Consider the following 18,443-nt stretch of genomic DNA (forward strand, 5'->3'; position numbering starts at 1 on the left):
AACCATGAACCCCATACCTCATGCATTTTTGCGATTCTGCCAGTGTAGTAAAGCACTCGTTCTGTTAATGTCGTTTTCCCAGAATCAATGTGAGCTGAGATCCCGATATTTCGTATTTTTTCATTAGGAATCACCCCTGATGAACACCATCGGCAGATCTTCCAATTAGCCTGAAAACATAAAAGCTCAATTCAGTGCACTTTTTATGAGATAACAGTGGACAATTAGAAAGGGCTGAATGGACATCTCTCCTCTAAGAAATCTCAATGAACACAAAACAGCATAGGAGATAGCCTGAAAGGGCAAAACAGTGAATGTCTCAACTGTCAACTCCTATAACCAAAGAAGAGATTGCAAGGGAGAACAGGAAAAGCATACTATAATCTCAATGAACACAAAATAGCATAGGAGACAGCCTGAAAGGGCAAAACAGTGAATGTCTCAACTGTCAACTCCTATAACCAAAGAAGAGATTGCAAGGGAGAACAGGAAAAGCATACTCGTAAAGAAAAAAAAAAAAAAACTCAGAAAAAATACATTCAAATTAATTAAATATAAATGGACAGATATTTTTACTAAAAGGCACAGGTCTTAAAACATACACTGGGGCTGATAAAATCAGAAAGACAGTTCCCAACAGCTGCTTTAATAGGAAATAGTTTTCACCCTAAATTTTACTTTGATTTCCCCCTGTTCCTTCTTACTGTAGATTCATAGCTAGCAAGGATTTTTGAGGATTTTTAAGCTGTATGTGGAGGTGCCAATATGTTCAAGGTAGTGTACAAAAGGTTGCCAATTCCTTCTACCCTGAAACAATAACTTTTAAACAGCAACAACAACTTTATTTTACTCCAGTGGTGATGGGGAATTCTGCATTTTATGCAATCAAGACAATATAAATCTCTCCCTACAAGACTGCACATCCAAAATGCACTGCAGCCACTTCTAGATAAGGGGAAGTAGAAGATGTAAAATGGAATCTGGGTGATCAGCACTTAGTTGATTAAACTCCTGGGATATCAGCAAGCAAAGCAAAGTTCTGCATGACAGGAAAGGATCAACTCCTAATGCAGGTCAGGAAGCAACAATCAGAACTGGACATGGAACAACAGACTGGTTCCAAATAGGAAAAGGAGTATGTCAAGGCTGTATATTGTCACCCTGCTTATTTAACTTCTATGCAGAGTACATCATGAGAAACGCTGGGCTGGAGGAAGTACAAGCTGGAATCAAGATTGCCAGGAGAAACATCAATAACCTCAGATATGCAGATGACACCATCCTTTTGGCAGAAAGTGAAGAGGAACTAAAAAGCCTCTTGATGAAAGTGAAAGAGGAGAGAGAAAAAGTTGGCTTAAAGCTCAACATTCAGAAAACTAAGATCATGGCATCCAGTCCCATCAATTCATGGCAAATAGATGGGGAAACAGTGGAAACAGTGGCTGACTTTATTTTGGGGGGCTCCAAAATCACTGCAGATGGCGACTGCAGCCATGAAATTAAAAGACGCTTACTCCTTAGAAGGAAAGTTATGACCAACCTAGATAGCATATTAAAAAGCAGAGACATTACTTTGTCAACAAAATTCAAGGCTATAGTTTTTCCAGTAGTGAGGTATGGATGTGAGAGTTGGACTGTGAAGAAAGCTGAGCGCCGAAGAATTGATGCTTTTGAACTGTGGTGTTGGAGAAGACTCTTGAGAGTTCCTTGAACTGCAAGGAGATCCAACCAGTCTATCCTTAAGGAGATCAGTCCTGGGTGTTCATTGGAAGGACTGATGTTGAAGTTGAAACTCCAATACTTTGGCCACCTGATGTGAAGAGCTGACTCATTTGCAAAGACTCTGATGCTGGGAAAGATTGAGGGCAGAAGAAGGGGATGACAGAGGATGAGGGCTGGATAGCATCACCGACTCAATGGACATGAGTTTGGCTGGCTCCGAGAGTTGGTGATGGACAGGGAGGTGTGGCGTGCCGCAGTTCATGGGGTCGCGAAGAGTCAGACACGACTGAGCGACTGAACTGAATGCTAGTCCACTCTGCGACCTCTCCCCGCGTCCCGCAAAAGGCAGACAGAACCAAAGAAAGGTACGGGGAAGGTAAGGCTACAAATCAAATAAACCAGGTCAGCTAAAATAGACAGCACTCAGCCCAATGACACTCTGTACTGAAAAGAGCACTGGATAATGAGCCAGAAGCCCTGGGTTCGAGCCCTGAACACACTAATTTTTCAGTTGTCTTGATCTTCACTCCAGTTACCTCTTGTCTTTAAGGTATACCAAAAACACAAGGCTTAACCGGAGGCCGCCCAACCTCCCACGGCACAGAGGCGCTGCTCATTAATAACCAGCAGCTGTGCAGATACCCAAGGGGCTTTTCACACTGAGGTCCATTCGGAGTTGTCAGTAAGGAGATGCCAGGGAGGGAAGGGTGTCGCTTCCCCCCTGGCCTCGGACGCACCGCAAGGTCCCGGGGACAGACCGTAGTGCGGTCTCACCCCGTCGGACTCCACTACCTGCTTCCCCTGCCAGCCCAGGGCTGCGGGGACCCGCGGGAGCGGCCCGCGGCCCACAGCCGCGGCGGCGGCAGCTCCCAGCAACCTCATGGCGAACGCAGCACAGGAGAGAAGGTCCCTCGACTCCGGCTCTGTCCAGCAACCAGCACTACTACTGGAAGCGGTCAAAGTCACGCCGGCAATCAGTGCCGAAGAGCACTTCCGGGGCGAAGGATACGAGGGAGGAGAGAAAAAAAGAGAGAGGGAGAAGCTTCCGGATCTCAGAGTAGAGCGGCGTCCTCCGCTGCCCGGATGCCCTCTACCGACTGGGAAGAGAAAGTGCAGTCGCTTTGCGTAGCTAATCAGGCTTTTTATGCATGCTGCCAGAAAGATGCAGCAGCCTTTATTTTGCTTTGCCTATACAGCAAAGTGGAAATATGTTTATAATCGTGTTTAAAATTAAAATTTAAAAATAGTTATTTATGCTACTACAAAATATGAAAAAATAATCTACAGGATATGATCTGTAAAAAACTTGGGAAAATAATAAAATATCTACAAGTGATTTTTCTCAAGACGTTCCATCGTTGTTCGATGTTAAACATTATGTGTCTAGTCCATATAGAAGATAGCATCCTTGAAATTCCACTTCGATTTCTTGGAGGCATAGGAGCTAATGATCTTCCCCTCAAAACCTTCTTCTGCAGTCTTCGTTTCAACGGAAACTCCATTCCTCGAGTTGCCGGGACCAAAAATGTCACTTTAAACCCCTTTGACTTTCCTGCTCTAGTCAGTCGGCATGTACTATGGGCATTACGTTAAAAAATGGATGCAGAATCTGCACCTTCTCCCCACCTCTCAAAGCACTGCTCTCTCTACGGACTTACTGTCGTAGCCTACCTGACCTTACTGCTTCTGCCCTGCAGCTGCTCGGTCTATTCCTTCACAGTCACTAAAAGGGATCCTTTTAAGCGTGAGGGTGTCATGTTTCTGCTGAAAACACCCATCCAGTGAATCAGTCACTGTCATCTCTAGCGTAGGCTTGAAATTTTTTATAACGGATTTTTTAATCTGAAAGCTTTTCATTACCTTAAAAATTTAAATAACTAAATTAAAAAAAAATAATAACCTTCAGAATAAGCACCTACAAAGCCTTGCTTGAGCAGCCACGCCAGCGTAGCCCTACTTCACTTGCTTTTTCCTCTCCACCTCCTTGCCGACCCTCACAGAACCAGAGCCAGTGCTCTCCTCCTGATCCAGGCATGGCTCTTTCCCTTTCTTCTCTGTTCAAATATCTTCTATCAATTAGCTGTTTCCTGACCAACTCTTCTAAAACAGCAAGCTCTTTCCTATGTTTGTGCACTGCTTCGTTTTCCTTCAGAGCTCTTCTTAGATCCAGACACACTTTACACAACTGTCTATTGTCTGACTCCCCCGATGAGGACTGCTCCAAAAAGACAGTGATTTGATTTTGTTAATTGCTGTACTCCTTGCTGTGCTCAATAAATACTTGTTAAATGAGTAAGTGCAAATAAATAGAAATCAGAGTAAATTACAAGAGACAGGAAAAACCATAGATTTGATGATGAATTTTGGACTTACTTTTTGTATATCAATCATGTGTTAATTTGTAGTAAAGGACTGACTTTGATGAATAAATCCATTAATGTTGAATACACTTTTAAGCAAACTTTATTTGTAGGCTTTCAAAAATTGAGTCTTTATAAACCTTTGTATTTGTTTAAAATACACAAATTAAATAATAGTTATGTAAATGGTAATACAATTAAGGTTTTAATTTAAAGATATAATTTAAGTAAAAAAGTGTGTTACTTTTGGAATTGCTTTTTGAAATTACCATTTTAACAAACTAAATTTCCTAGAGTAAAAATTCATACTCTTCCTGTGTGTGTATATTTATATTCATATTTTTCTGTAATTATTATACCAAGTATATTCTTAATTTTTTTTAATTAATCACCACTTTTAACCAAAGTAATAAACTTTTGTTTGCTCCACAGAAAGAACTGGAAGACAAAAACCAAAAACCATCTAGCTAGTTTTCACACTTTATAAATTACTTAAATTTTAAAATGGCCAAAAATACACATACATTTAAAGTAGTTGCACATAGAATAAAGATACATTCAATGAAGTTCCTGATTTACTGCAGTGAGGGTCTAGTCAAACCTCAGTAGACTCTCCAAAATATCCTAGCCTGACTAGCTGAATACTACTGTCTTAGTCCATTCAGTCTGCTATAACAAAAGCACCATAGACTGGGTGACTATATGAAATTTATTTCACACAGTTCTGCAGGGTGGGAGGCCTGAGATCAAGGCTCCAGGAGATTCAGTGACAGTGTGTGGAACTTGCTGGTTCCTGGCGGCCAACTGCTCACTGTGTGCGCACAAGGCAGAAAGAACAGGTGAGCTGTCCAGGGTCTCATCTGTTGTTTTTGTTGTTTAGTCGCTCAGTCATGTCTGACCCTTCACAACCCCATGGACTGCAGCCCGCCAGGCTCCTCTGTCCATTGGATTTTCCCAGGTAAGAATACTGGAGTGGGAAATACTCCAGGAAAATACATTTCCTCCCCCAGGGGATCTTCCCAACCCAAGGATCAGACCCACATCTCATGCATTGGTAGGCAGATTCTTTACTGCCAAAACCACCAGGGAAACCCAGGGTCTCTTTTTTGTTGTTGTTGAGTTGCTAAGTCATGTCCCACTCGTTGCAATCCCATGGACTGCAGCATGCCAGTCCGTCCTCCACTATCTCCCAGAGTTTGATCAAATTCAAGTCCACTGAGTTGGTCTCTTTTACAAAGGCTTTAATTGTATTCAGGAGGGCTCCACCCTCATAACCTTACAAAGGCCCCACATCCAAATACCATCACGTTGCCATGAGCAAGTCACTATTTGCTACTAATGTGCTCCTGCCACTGCCTGGTGACAGTAATAGATAATGAAATCATAAAGGTAAGTAATGGAAATCTATCCCTGGGACTGAGTTACCAGGAAAATCGCTAAAGTAGCAAAGAACCTAAGTACTCAACTTGACCTTACTGTCAAGGCCACATTCACCAAACAGCTAATATCCTTACATTCCCCAAAGACACAGACTTCCGGGAAGATCAGTGGTTGTCAATAAAGAAAAAATAATATAAAAACTACAAGTATAGTTTTTATACTAGTTGATTTCAGAATGGGCTTCCCTTGTGGTTCAACTGGTAAAGAATCTGCCTGCAATGCTGGAGACCTGGGCTCAATCCCTGGGTTGGGAAGATCCCCTGGAGAAGGGAAAGGCTACCCACTCCAGCATTCTGGCCTGGAGAATTCCATGGACTGTATAGTCCATGGTGTTGCAAAGAGTTAGACACGACTGAGTGACTTTCACTGACTTCAGAATTAGGATAAAAATAAATTCTGGAAAAAGTCAATTTCAGTAGTGTGTGAACGTAAAGAATTGACATTTAATCTCTGGATGTCACATATTTTATAAATGGCCCCCTAGGAAGCACTGTTGGAGAAGGCAATGGCACCCTACTCCAGTACTCTCGCCAGGAAAATCCCATGGACAGAGGAGCCTGGTGGGCTGCAGTCCATGGGGTCGCGAAGAGTCAGACACGACTGAGCGACTTCACTTTTACTTTTCACTTTCATCCATTGGAGAAGGAACTGGCAACCCACTCCAGTATTCTTGCCTGGAGAATCCCAGGGACGGGGGAGCCTGAGAGTCGGACACGACTGAAGCAACTTAGCAGTAGCAGGAAGCACTGTGGCAGAAGATGAATTACATATTTAAATCAATTTTAACATGACTGCCCCAGTGAACAAATTGGGGTGAAAAAGGCATCTATGAATTCTGTTATATGATGCATGGAAGTTATACTCTTGTAACTACAATATTTATTCAAGTGTGTTTCATATTTGAATACAATGATTTGAGTTAACAATCAGTGTAATAATTTAGGAGAATAACTACAGTGTCTACTGGATTTTGATCTATCCAGTGAATTTACACAAACGTATTATTTAAAACCAATGCCTTATGATAAGTTCCCAATGTGTAATAGTATGTTATTAGTATAATCATTATTCATAAGAGGAAAATTTTAACATCTTTAACTGATACATGCTCAATTATTTTCCATTCTAAAACTGAGATGACACATTCGCATTTTATTTTAGTGACTAAAGGCATGAAACACAACTACTAATATTAACAGGATATGATACAGAAAATTAGAAGAGTATAAGCATAATTACACAATTCTAATTCCAAAGTTTAAAAAGGAAGATATTAGGATTATAGAGTGTTAGTTGACTTTGTTCTTTTTTTCTCCCTTTGAAACAACAAAAACTTAAAGAGTTAAGATTTTATATTTTCATCAGCTTTATGCTTAAATTTATATAAACAGATCAATGCTATAATTCTAGAACAAAAAATTCAAGAGCTGAATTTTTAAATAGTATAATTAAAAAGGGAACAGTTGAATTATTAAGTACCTTGCTCAAACACACACATCACCTGTCTAAGAAATTTTGAGACAATCAATCATTAAGGTTTGCAGAATACCAAATGCATTTTTCTAAATGTCACAAAGAGGCTGAGCAGAGTTTCTCCAAGGACAATCCAACTTTAGAATCTTAACCATGGAGATAAATTAAGCTGTCTGTGAGAAAGGAGAACAGAAATATGCTACCTTAAGATGTTAAAGAGAAACGTCAATGGAAAGTCTGATGAGTGTTAACAATGTAATACAGAACAAAAAAAGAATACACTGTATAAAGAAATGATAAGAAGAAAATTCAGGTATATTAGCAATTTAAAATCTCTTCAAAAATGAACTATTTGCTTATTCTTTATGTCCTTCATCAAAATAACAACTAACTTTTTATAAAGAGTACTAGTATAGTTTTTGCTTTATTTTTAAAAATTCTTTAAGCTGGCTGGCTACATAAACACATTATAAAATTTGAGCTAAATAATTTTAACCTTTATTAACATCACTCTATTACAGTGTTGCTAAAAAACTGGGACTATTTTTGAGCAGTTTACTTATTTTAACTAATTTTATATGATAGAACAGTTGTACGTTCAATCTTGAATATACAGGGGAAAACATAACCAATATAAAAATAATTATGAAAGCAAAATCAGCATATGTTATGTTTTAAAGAGTGTTAGAGAACAGCTTGCACTGTTGAAGATTCAAGTTTTATTCCTAAAGTAGGGACAATATAAAGCGAGCACTTTCAAGAACATTCAGAAGAAAGTTGCTAAGAACAGTACTGATTTAATAACAAAAGATTGGTCTTATGTGTATTACCCAGCACCATTACTTTCTCTGTTAAAATAATCAAAACTAAAGAAATCAAATGCAATGCTATTTATTTTTTGTTGATTTTCACAGGTGATCCTTTGATGTTGAGTTTGTCCACAAAAACATTTGATCTTCTTCCATGTTCAATGGCTGGACTTTGATGATGTTTCTCCCTAAGAAATATACATATGAACATTAACATCATTTTTAAATGGTCATTAAAACATCAACACAAACTTGATAAAGGCCACTGTAATTTAAGGTGAGTTTTATCTTAAGAGTTCTGTAATAGCTTTGAAAAACATATGGCAGACAATTTCACTTAACATTTAAGAGAGCAGCAGCTGCTTCCCTGAGACAGATTTAACTGTTTACCTTTGAACCATGCTGTCCAACATCATAGCCACTAGCCACATTATTTACATTTAAATTAATTAAAATAACATAGAATTTCAAAATTCAGTTCCTTGGTTGCATCACTGACATTTCAAGTGTGATTCAACAGCCACGTGGGGCTAGTGGCTACCATACTAGACAGTACAGATGTATAACGTTTTCATCACTGCAAAAAATCGTTTCAGAAAGTTCAGCTGGACAGTGCTGGTTTACAGAAAATGCCACTGATCGGGTTATAGATTTATAAACCAACTATAAGGAGCATGCTTTTCTCTAGCTGGGACCTGAATCTCACAGGCAAACTTAGGTTTGATTATAGCACTGTTAGGTTTTTATCAATGAACTTTTCAAAGGGAGACAATTATGGTTTACAATTAATAGGGGAGCAAGTTTTCTATGGAAAACATTAGGGCTCTAAATTCCTAGACAAGTATTTTAAAATAAAAGATGTTAGCACACAAAATTCTGCACAAGGCTTCTGGTTTACTTGGTACCCACTTGTTGCTTGCTGGTTCTGGGCAGCATTCCACCTTCTGCAGCGATCCTCCACTCTCTTATAGCCTAGAACAGATTTCTGTTTTGAGGCCTGGTGAGGCCTCTCTCTCTCTCTCTCTCTTAAGTCTAATGGCAACAGGAATTAGGTAGTGTTTTCAATTTTCCCCCAGAGAACCAAATTAAATGGTAACTCTAGAATATACACTAAACGTGTCCAAGTCTCATCTTTAAAGTTGGTTAAGGATATTTGTTTTTCACATCTATTCCAAAAGATAATTCCAAATGAGGCTAAAGTTTTTGAAAAATTCTTCCAGAATATCTAATACAGATATTGTAACATACTATTTAATACATAAGTATCTAAAAATATGTTTGCCATTAAATGCTCAATTTTGATCTGTTAGGGAAGTTTTGTTCAGCCTTTCAGCTACAGTCCCTCTCCCCTTACCATATCCCTAAACGCCAGTATCTTTACCTAGTACAACACCAGTTTCTTTACCTAGTACAACACCGGTTTCTTTACCGAGTACAAAATGTACAACTCCTCCTCTCTCCAGATGAGAATCTGTTGCATAAGAATAACTGCATTATAGTATATCACTTTTCCTTAGGAGGATTTTAGTCCTATTGTCTAAAGCATAATTTGCTAGTGAGTTACTAGTCATACAATCCTAAAATATTATTGGGTTTCAGGTACAAATTTAAATTTCTGTTGGAATACTCGGATGTAATTTAAAATTATTACATCTTTCACAAAACATTGATACAAGCCACCTGGTCATAAATCAAAACTTCCTGATAAGAGAGGTAAAATTACATAACTTTCCTTCTAATTTGTTTTTAAAAAACACAATTTAATTAGAAATAACTTTTACCTTCTTTTAAGTTCTCGGGATCCTGAATTCTCATGAGCAACACTTCGCATCCTAGAGTTATCTAGATTGCGCCATTGTCCCCTTGGCTGGTACTTCAGAATCTCATTTTGCCACTCATCATCAAAAGCATGAGCATCACCTACATTAAATATCAAAATGAAAGGGTAAGTAGTAAGGTGTCAACTGTCAGTAACTGCTTTGCTCCCTACATGTTCCCTGGTGTTTCCAACGGCCTAACCTTAGAGATAGGAAACTGCTTCAAATATAGAGGTCTTTGACTCAGAGTGATGCTTCCTTTTCTGTTTGTTCCTCTCCTATTCTTGCTGGTAATTTGGTTATTGCTGAGTTGTTTTTTCACAAACCTGCCTGGATATCATGTTGTTCTATCCCTGGACCCCATGACCCAGTGACACTGACTTACAGTCTTTCTTTTTTCCTGGGTCATCTCACAGTCATCCCACTTTTCCTCTACTTGGAGGACACTCCTCCTGGGACTAGCACTTCCTATTAATCTCACAATTTCACTACATAGTTTGGCCCCACAAGTTTCTGTTTCAGTTTCCTAAGATAGGTTACTCATCTGCCAATTTATGTTGCTATGAAGTAGGTAATCTAAATTCTATAATAATGATAAGTAAATGACAATACTTGTTCTTTCAGATTGCCTATACAACAATGTTACTTTGCCAAAATTTTCTTCAATATGTTAATTATTGTGAAGTATTCTGTATATATATAAATATTACCAAATTGCAAAGGTTAAAATTAAAGAAAGGTTAAGATGTTGTGGCTTTCATCTCATTGCATAAGAATAATTTTCTCTAATTCCAACCTGAAGAGAATTTCTTTCTCTAAAATGAAACAATAATTAAAACTCTTTACTATTATAAAACAGTTTTACTTAAAATACTTTCTAAAAACAGGAAATGAATATAACTTAAAAACTATAATGAGAAGAGTTAGGACACTAGAAAGAATTGAATGCATTAAAGAATGAGTAGGAAATATAGGAAGTGGAAGAGATGAGCTTGATCCATATATATTATCACTTTTAGGTAACCATTTAGAATGTTTTTGAAAAAGTAACATCATAGATGGCTGTTCACAATTATAGTTGGGAATTAAAATAAGCACAATATAAACTATATAGATGGTAAAATACTAATTTTGAAAAAGAAAAGCATGTGTGTTTATATGTTTATATACACATAAAACTATTAGGAATATATATACTAAAACATTAATACTAGTATTTGGGGTTGGAATTATGGATGATTTTATTTTCTCTCTTTGTACTTTTTTATGCTTTTCAAATATACTTCTTTGATAACCACAAATATATAAAGACTCGTTTTTACTAATGACAGCTTTACTAAAAAACGAAAGATTCCATTTTCCAAGTATAAAACAAAAAATAAATGATACTCAACATTAAAAAATCACTATGAAAAAACAGATCTACTATGAAACAATGAAACCACAATTTTATTACTATGTTGATGATGTCTTGCCTACATATACAATTCATAAACTGCCTGAAAGATCACATGAAATGTTTCTATTAAAAAAATTCTCACCAAGTGCTACTGGTACAGCTGCTATTTTAACTTCAAGAGGAAGAATGCCATTTTTTCTGATAACTTACATTCATTCATATTGATGAACTCTTGATTGACCTCTTCATCTCCAGTCTTGTTGTTCTTTGACTTTTTAATGACATGAGCTCGGTCATGGAGGTGATGACCAACAGCCATTTTTTCTAGTCCACTGTCGGAATCTCTTAATGCTTTCCTGGTTTCCTTTATCTGTGAAAATGAAGAATATAAAAATTAGTTATTATTTATATAAATATAGCATATAAACTCCTCAACCTACTTACCTATACAGGTAAGAAAATAAATATATTGCTCTAAAAATAATGGGTACTTAGTTCCACTACCAACTTGTAGTAAAATTATGGTAATAATTCTCTGATATTTCCTGACCTGCTTAAAATTAAAATGTCTAGGACAAGCAGAACCAGTATAATTATTTAAAAAAAGAATACATGTAAGGGCAACTAATTATTCAGCAGTCATGAAATGACTTAAAATATTGTTTTCATTTAAGTCACCCATTAGACAGGCAACCCCTAATTTTCTTTAGGATAAGTACTAACAAATAGAATAAATGGAAAAGTGGCAACTGGTACCAAAATCTGTAGGAGTCAACTGTTTCAAACCCTACATGATACAAAGTTGGTAATTTCTAGGTGAGGATGAGGACACACACTTCCTCCAGTCCAACAATAGTATTCCTAGCCCTTTCTTCACAAGGAGACAGCTATGAAGATGAATAAGTGAGAAATTATAAACACCTACATAATCTATTATTAGAAAAGGAGATTGTAAAACTGTGGTATATTCATATTTTGAACATTATATAGAAGTTAAAATAAAGAAACCAGAGCTACACATATCAACTTGAACAAATCTCAGAAGCAATTACTGAGCAAAGTCTAGTTGCAGAGCAAAGTCACGTGTGCTTGGAAACCATTTATACAAAGTTTAGAAACCTGTAAAATGATTCACTATATTGTATATGGAGCATACATAACTAATGAAATCATAAAAGCATGCATAAAAGTGGTAAGTTCCAGGTACAGACATACCTCAGAGATAGTGCAGGATCCATTCTGGACCTCTGCAATGAAGGAAATAGTGCAATAAAATGTGTCACACGAATTTCTGGTTTTCCTGTGCATATAAAAGTAATGTTTATTCTATTCTGTTGTTATTAAGCTTGCAGTAGCATTATGTCTAAAAAAGCAATGTACACACCATAATATAAAAACACTTTATTGCTAAAAATTGCTAACTAGGACCTGACAGCACAGGATTGCCACAAACCTTCAGTTTACAAAAAATGCAACTTATCTGTGAAGTGCAATAAAGCGAAGACCAGTAAAATGAGGTATGCCTGTATAAGAAAATGGTTCTCTTTGGGGAGGGAGAAAGGGAAAAGGGACCAAGGAGGGAGGAGCATATTGGAAATTTTAACTGCATTTCTGCTTAAAAAGAGAACAAAAGACAACTTAGAGAAAAGCATTATGACTTCACTAAACTGGATTACAGAAATATGGGGTATTTATATTATTCTCTATGTTCTGTCTGTACTCTTGAAATATTTTGAGTTAAAAAATTCATTTACTTCAAATATAAACTAACTGTAGACATTTATTTCATGAAACAAAGACTTTAGTGTCTACTTCCCTTGTCAACATGTAAAGGTAATAAACATCAGTAGACATTAAAGATAAAAAAGCACCCGGGCGCACAAATGGAGGTAGGTGGGGAGACAAGTGAGCCAAAGTGAAAGGTGCCCCGTCGTGTCCGACTCTTGGCGACCCCATGGACTATATATATAGTCCATAGAATTCTCCAGGCCAGAATACTGGAGTGGGTAGCCTTTATATTATGGTGAGTACATTGCTTTTTTAGACATAATGCTGTTGCAAACTTAATAACAACAGAATAGAATAAACATTACTTTCATATGCACTGAAAAACCAGAAATTCGTGTGACACATTTTATTGCACTGTTCCCTTGATTGCAGAGGTCCAGAATGGATCCTGCATATCTCCCCCACTAGCAGTGGGGGAGACAAAGAATGCCTTAAGATAAAAACTACCGTCAACTTCACTGCTTTTCACTCTGCTTTGTGTTTCCTTCCCTCTTCTCTTTTCTGCACCAGTACCAGGTCAAGTTTTAATAGCTAAAATTTGATATGGGTGATCTATCATTCCATAACTTTATAAAGTTCCAAGAAAGTACTTACTCCTCCTGGAGCCCTACGGGTTTGTGTTGAGGCCTGGAAAACCTTTGGCGGTTCATCTCCTACTTTGGAATAAGTCATCACGGAGGAGGAACTAAATGAATGTCCATTTGGATCCATTGAAAGGTGACCCTGGAGATAAATATAAATTGTATATCCAGTGAGTTCAGTCAAATATGAAGACTAATGTCAGAAGATTCAAATAAGCAACAACACTAGCTGTAAGTTCTAGTAAAGATACTGTATATGGTTAGTATGATGTATCCAAATGGTACCCCCATGAAGGCCCTAACCTCCTTCCATTTTAGGTACCAATTCACACTCCTCTTGTAAGGAATAATGAATAACAAGTGATTCACTTCGAATTCCTCAAATCTTTGAGGTCAAAGACTTCAAGGCTTAAGTTTATAGATGTTATGCTTTGAAGCACATGATACTTTTATAGTCAGTGGTTAACTTTTGTGAGCAATTTTGCCAATGTTGAGCCAATTAACCATATGCCAAGAAGTTTATACCTTCTGTGGATACCAATGCTACACTTCTAATGTCCAAGATTTGGACATTATAAGATGTGCTTAGATTTCAAACTGGATGACCAAAATAATATGGTTGGTCTTCATACTGAATCAAGTTATTATTTTGATTATGATTAATGTTATGAGTAGAAAAGTAAGAATATTAGTACTAGTTTATAAGTATTCAGACTATATGACTCTAATCCAGTTTCTAAATATCATTCTTAAAATTTCTATTTTGAGTTATTTTTAAACACTAAAACTTAATAACTTAGATGCTATAATTTTTTTAAGTAGACAAGTTATACATAATAAAAAATCTAAACTCATATAAAATGTTCATTACAACAGTGACCTTCAGCAGAATAAATATTTTTGAGGTTGAATTTTTTATTTTGAAAATTTAAGTAATGCTATTTATCAAACTTGTAGGTTATGAGATCATTTTGATAGGTTGTGACCAGGATTTTTAAAATATGAAATAAAATAGAAAATATCAATAGACACTGTAAACAGCATGATCCTTTTCTCATGAAACTTTCATTTCAGGTGTATAATATATACAGTACACAAGTAGTGTCATGATTTAAGATATATTTATTAGTTTCTGGAGACTATGGTTAGAAAATGGTTGAAAGCCACTATAATATAGGGTACCAATAGTGGAAAACAACATTCTCATCCATCTTTTAGTACTTACAAAGTTTCTTTGTAATTCCTGCATACTGTTTCGCATATTTAACATCATTCGGTCCATTGCCTGAAAGGGGCTGACATCTGTATGCTACAGGACATTAGGAAGTATGTTATTAACTATAAATACAACACGAAAGAAGCAAATCCACCTTCCCCAAACAGCTGAATTTCTTTTTTTATCTTGACTTTTGCTGTGGGATCTCATGCAGTGATCAACCAGGCAAAAATAATTTAAGGACTATACAATGAAAGCGATTTGTTAAAGAACACTTTGAAGCATACACACAATCCTAGACAGCCAGCATATAAATGGTTAGGAAGCTGTAACACTATAAACACATGCATACATACATGTGTATATATCCACATGAATATACATGCAAGAACAGGTAAATATACACATACATATCATTCAACTTGCTGAAAACATAATTTGGTTGCTATTTAAATACTGAGTGGTATATTCTGGGCTGGTACAGCTTTAGCATAGACTAGTCTTCAAATTTTTCCTTCTTATCTCTGTATATCCCACCAGGCAAATAAATAAAACCTGAGTGTAAGATAACAGTGTCATCTCCAGCAGGACCACATGGCTCAGAGAAGCTGACTCTAGAGTAGCCAGCCCTCTTTCTATCAGCGTTAGTGTTAGTTGCTCAGTCGTGTTCAACTCTGGAACCCTGTGGACTATAGTCCACCAGGCTCCTCCATCCATGGGATTTCCCAGGCAAAAGTACTGGGGTGGGTTGCCATTTCCTTCTCCAGGGGATCCTCCCAACCCAGGGATCAAACCCAGGTCTTCCACATTGCAGGCAGACTCTTTATTGAGCCACCAGGGAAGCCTTTCCATCAGAGTTGGTGCCAAGTGACGGAGGTTGAATCATTCCACTAACAGGTCTTGGAATTGTGGCCTATCACTGATTGCTCAGTAGGGCATCCCCTTGAAGCATGAGGTGTGCTCCTCTCCAAGAACAGTTAAGAATTCCTCTGGAACAGTGGTTTCTTAGCCAAGAGTGATTTTTACCCCAGAGGGACATTTTTAAATCATTACACTCATTTTTGTTTGTCACAACTGAGGAGGGTGTATGACTGGCACGCAGTGACAGGGGCAAGGGATTCTGTTAAATATCCTACGAAGCACAAGAATGTAGGACAGCTCCCCACAACAAGTCATCTGGCCCAACATGAAAGTAGCAGCATCGAGGCAGAGAAACACTGCTCAGAAAAATCTCCTATTGATTTTAGGTTTTATCACTGGAACGATCACCAGGAATCAAAAAGCAAAGCACATATTCTAGTGTGTCAGCCAAAGCATTGCCTACTGTTAGGAGTTTCTGGTTCCAGGGACTCCCTCGCTCAAGCAGGAGGAGTCTTTTGACTCCTACATGTAAGGCATTGTTAAGCAGTGCTGCTATTTCAGCCCTTCTGGAGATTCTTTTGCTTTGTACCCTCTTCTGGGACTCAGTAAAGAATTATCAAAGGTCTGTTTACGTTTCTGCCTTCTATTGGGTTTTTATTGCTAATGGCAACCCACTTTAGTAGTCTTTCCTGGAGAATTCTATCGAACAAGGCTACAGTCCATAGGATTGCAAAGAGTTGGACACAACTGAGTGACTAACACGTTCACATACAATAGGAAATAGAAAAATCAAATTCCTCTTTAGAATCTGCACTAACCATTGTGGGCTTCCCCTGTGGCTCAGTAACAAAGAAATCTGCCTGCAATGCCGGAGATCCAGGTTCGATCCCTGGGTCAGAAAGATCCCCTGGAGAATGGAATGCAACCTACTCCAGTATTCTCCTGGAGAATCCCATGGACAGAAGAGCCTGGTGGGCTCTGTAGTCCATGGTACCGCAAAGAACTGGACACAACTGAGCGACTGTCACATCACTTCCCTTCTAACCATAGTACAGAACAACAAAGACACATTTAGGAAATATGATACATCTTTCCCTGATAACTCAGCTGACAAAGAATCCACCTGCAATGCAGGAGACCCCAGTTTGATTCCTGGGTTGGGAAGATCCTCTGGAGAAGGGATAGGCTACCCACTCCCATATTCTTGGGCTTCGCTGGTGGCTCAGCTGGAAAAGAATCTACCTGCAATGCAGGAGACCCCGGTTTGATCCCTGGGTTGGGAAGATCCCCTGGAGAAGGGAATGGCTACCCACTCCAGTATTCTGGCCTGGAGAATTCCATGGACTGTATAGTCCACGGGGTCACAAAGAGTCGGACACAACTGAGCAACTTTCACACTTAGGTTGCAAAGGACAGCAACAGAATTAATCCGCATTTCAGAGATTCAACACAATTCCAGAAATATTGTGAATTGTTTGTTTCAGCGTTACACTGAAAATCAATGCTGTTTAAGAGATAATTCAAGAGAGGCTAAAGAGCTAGCCTAAGAAAAGTGAGGTAAAAAAGATCACATGTTTTGGGTATATTTTGTCTCTTCTCAATTCACTGTCAGCCACTAAAAGATGTTTCTGTACTTGTTATGCGGGTGGCCCAACGCCTTGACAAAAAGGGGAGGTACAAATTAGAGCTGAGATTCCAGTGGGCTTTCGAGGCCTTCAGGAACTTTGTACAGCTGCTCTTCTCTCTGCCTAGAATGTTCTCTCCTGACTCAGTATCGTTAGTTTCTTCTCATCATTCAAGTATCACCTCCTTCGAAAGGTTACCTGTCTAATCTTTGCTCCACCTGAACCTGTCCCTGTATCATTTGCCCATTTCGTCTCCTTCAGAGCACTTAGAAGCACTTTGACTATCTGAATTATTTTGTTCTTTATTGTCTGTCCTCCCACTCTGTGAAAATAACCTCTGTGAAGGCAGGGCTATCGTCTCTGTCTTACTCATCACCCTATTCCCAGTACTTTAGCAACAACTCCTGGTGCATAGGAGGGCTCAATAAATATTTGCTGAATGAATGAACTAATTATCTGTAGCTCAGTTCAAGCTCATATATCCAACTGCTTACTGGATAAATCAACCTGAACAGCCCACAGATGCCTCAACTGCAAAACACCCAGACCTGAAATGATCTTTCTGAGCACTCCTGCCCTCATACTGGCACTGCCTCAATGCTCTGTTCCTTAGCTCAGTGGCATTTTCATCTAATTCCTCAGGCCAGAAAAATAAGCATAAAACTTTTCTTCCCCTTCTCTACTGATCCAACAACCCAATGAATCGCCAAGTGCTATCCATTTACTTATTTAACTCTCTCAAAAGAGATTATTTCTCTTTATCACCACAGCTATTACTTGAGTAGAAGCTATCTATCACTCATACTTCTCAGAACACTTTGTCAGCCTCCTAGCCTCTCTGCCTCCACTCTGGCCCCTTCTAATACCTGTCTTCCCTGCAGGGACAATGCTTTTTCAAAAAATAAGAATCTGATTCTCATACTATTTTGACCAAAACTCATAAATTGCTTCTCCTGCTCTTTTGTTAAAGTCCACAGTCCTTATCAGGGCCAAAAGAAGTCCCCCCTGGTACCTCATCATCCTTACCTATACCTATTCTCCAACTCACACGCTAGGGCCAAATAACCCCAAATATCTTTGGGCTCCCTAACCTCCCAGTCTTTACACATGCTATTTCCTCTGTGTTGATCTCTCTTCTCCCTTCCCAGCTTTTCCTGGCTAATTCCTATTAATCCTTAAGGCTCAAGAGTCTTCTCCAACTGACCTCCACTCCACCAACCCAAAGGTCTGGGCTAAAGGGTTTTTTCTATCTGTGTGCCCAAAGCATGCTGAATTTCCTGATTACTTGACTGATAACTCTGTGCTACAGCTGTTTTTTTTTTCCTTCATTGCTTGTCCCACTAAAAACTCTG

The 18,443-nt window shown here is 38.2% G+C and overlaps 2 protein-coding genes across 6 annotated transcripts in view; both read right to left on the minus strand.

Moving 5' to 3' along the window:
• Positions 1 to 2,718, minus strand: part of GFM1 (G elongation factor mitochondrial 1) — a 50,599-nt gene extending 47,881 nt beyond the window's left edge. The window contains exons 1-2 of the mRNA XM_019960227.2: positions 2,515 to 2,718; positions 18 to 170 (exon numbers count right to left, since the gene is read on the minus strand). Coding sequence (XP_019815786.2) covers positions 18 to 170; positions 2,515 to 2,604 — 243 coding nt within the window. The 5' untranslated portion in view covers positions 2,605 to 2,718. The remainder of the gene's footprint in view (positions 1 to 17; positions 171 to 2,514) is intronic.
• A 3,666-nt stretch (positions 2,719 to 6,384) lies between these two features.
• Positions 6,385 to 18,443, minus strand: part of MLF1 (myeloid leukemia factor 1) — a 31,980-nt gene continuing 19,921 nt past the window's right edge. For 3 of the 5 annotated variants that reach the window (XM_019960251.2, XM_070792539.1, XM_019960260.2), the window contains 5 exons: positions 14,615 to 14,698; positions 13,403 to 13,531; positions 11,231 to 11,390; positions 9,586 to 9,724; positions 6,385 to 7,992 (listed from right to left, as the gene is read on the minus strand). In XM_019960251.2, coding sequence (XP_019815810.1) covers positions 7,887 to 7,992; positions 9,586 to 9,724; positions 11,231 to 11,390; positions 13,403 to 13,531; positions 14,615 to 14,698 — 618 coding nt within the window. In that variant the 3' untranslated portion in view covers positions 6,385 to 7,886. Of the gene's footprint in view, positions 7,993 to 8,713; positions 8,777 to 9,585; positions 9,725 to 11,230; positions 11,391 to 13,402; positions 13,532 to 14,614; positions 14,699 to 18,443 lie in introns of all 5 variants that reach the window. The other 2 variants (XR_002180672.2, XM_070792534.1) reach the window with 2 other exon arrangements.

This window comes from Bos indicus, chromosome 1, assembly GCF_029378745.1.
Source record: "Bos indicus isolate NIAB-ARS_2022 breed Sahiwal x Tharparkar chromosome 1, NIAB-ARS_B.indTharparkar_mat_pri_1.0, whole genome shotgun sequence".
NCBI classification, from domain to species: Eukaryota; Metazoa; Chordata; class Mammalia; order Artiodactyla; family Bovidae; genus Bos; species Bos indicus.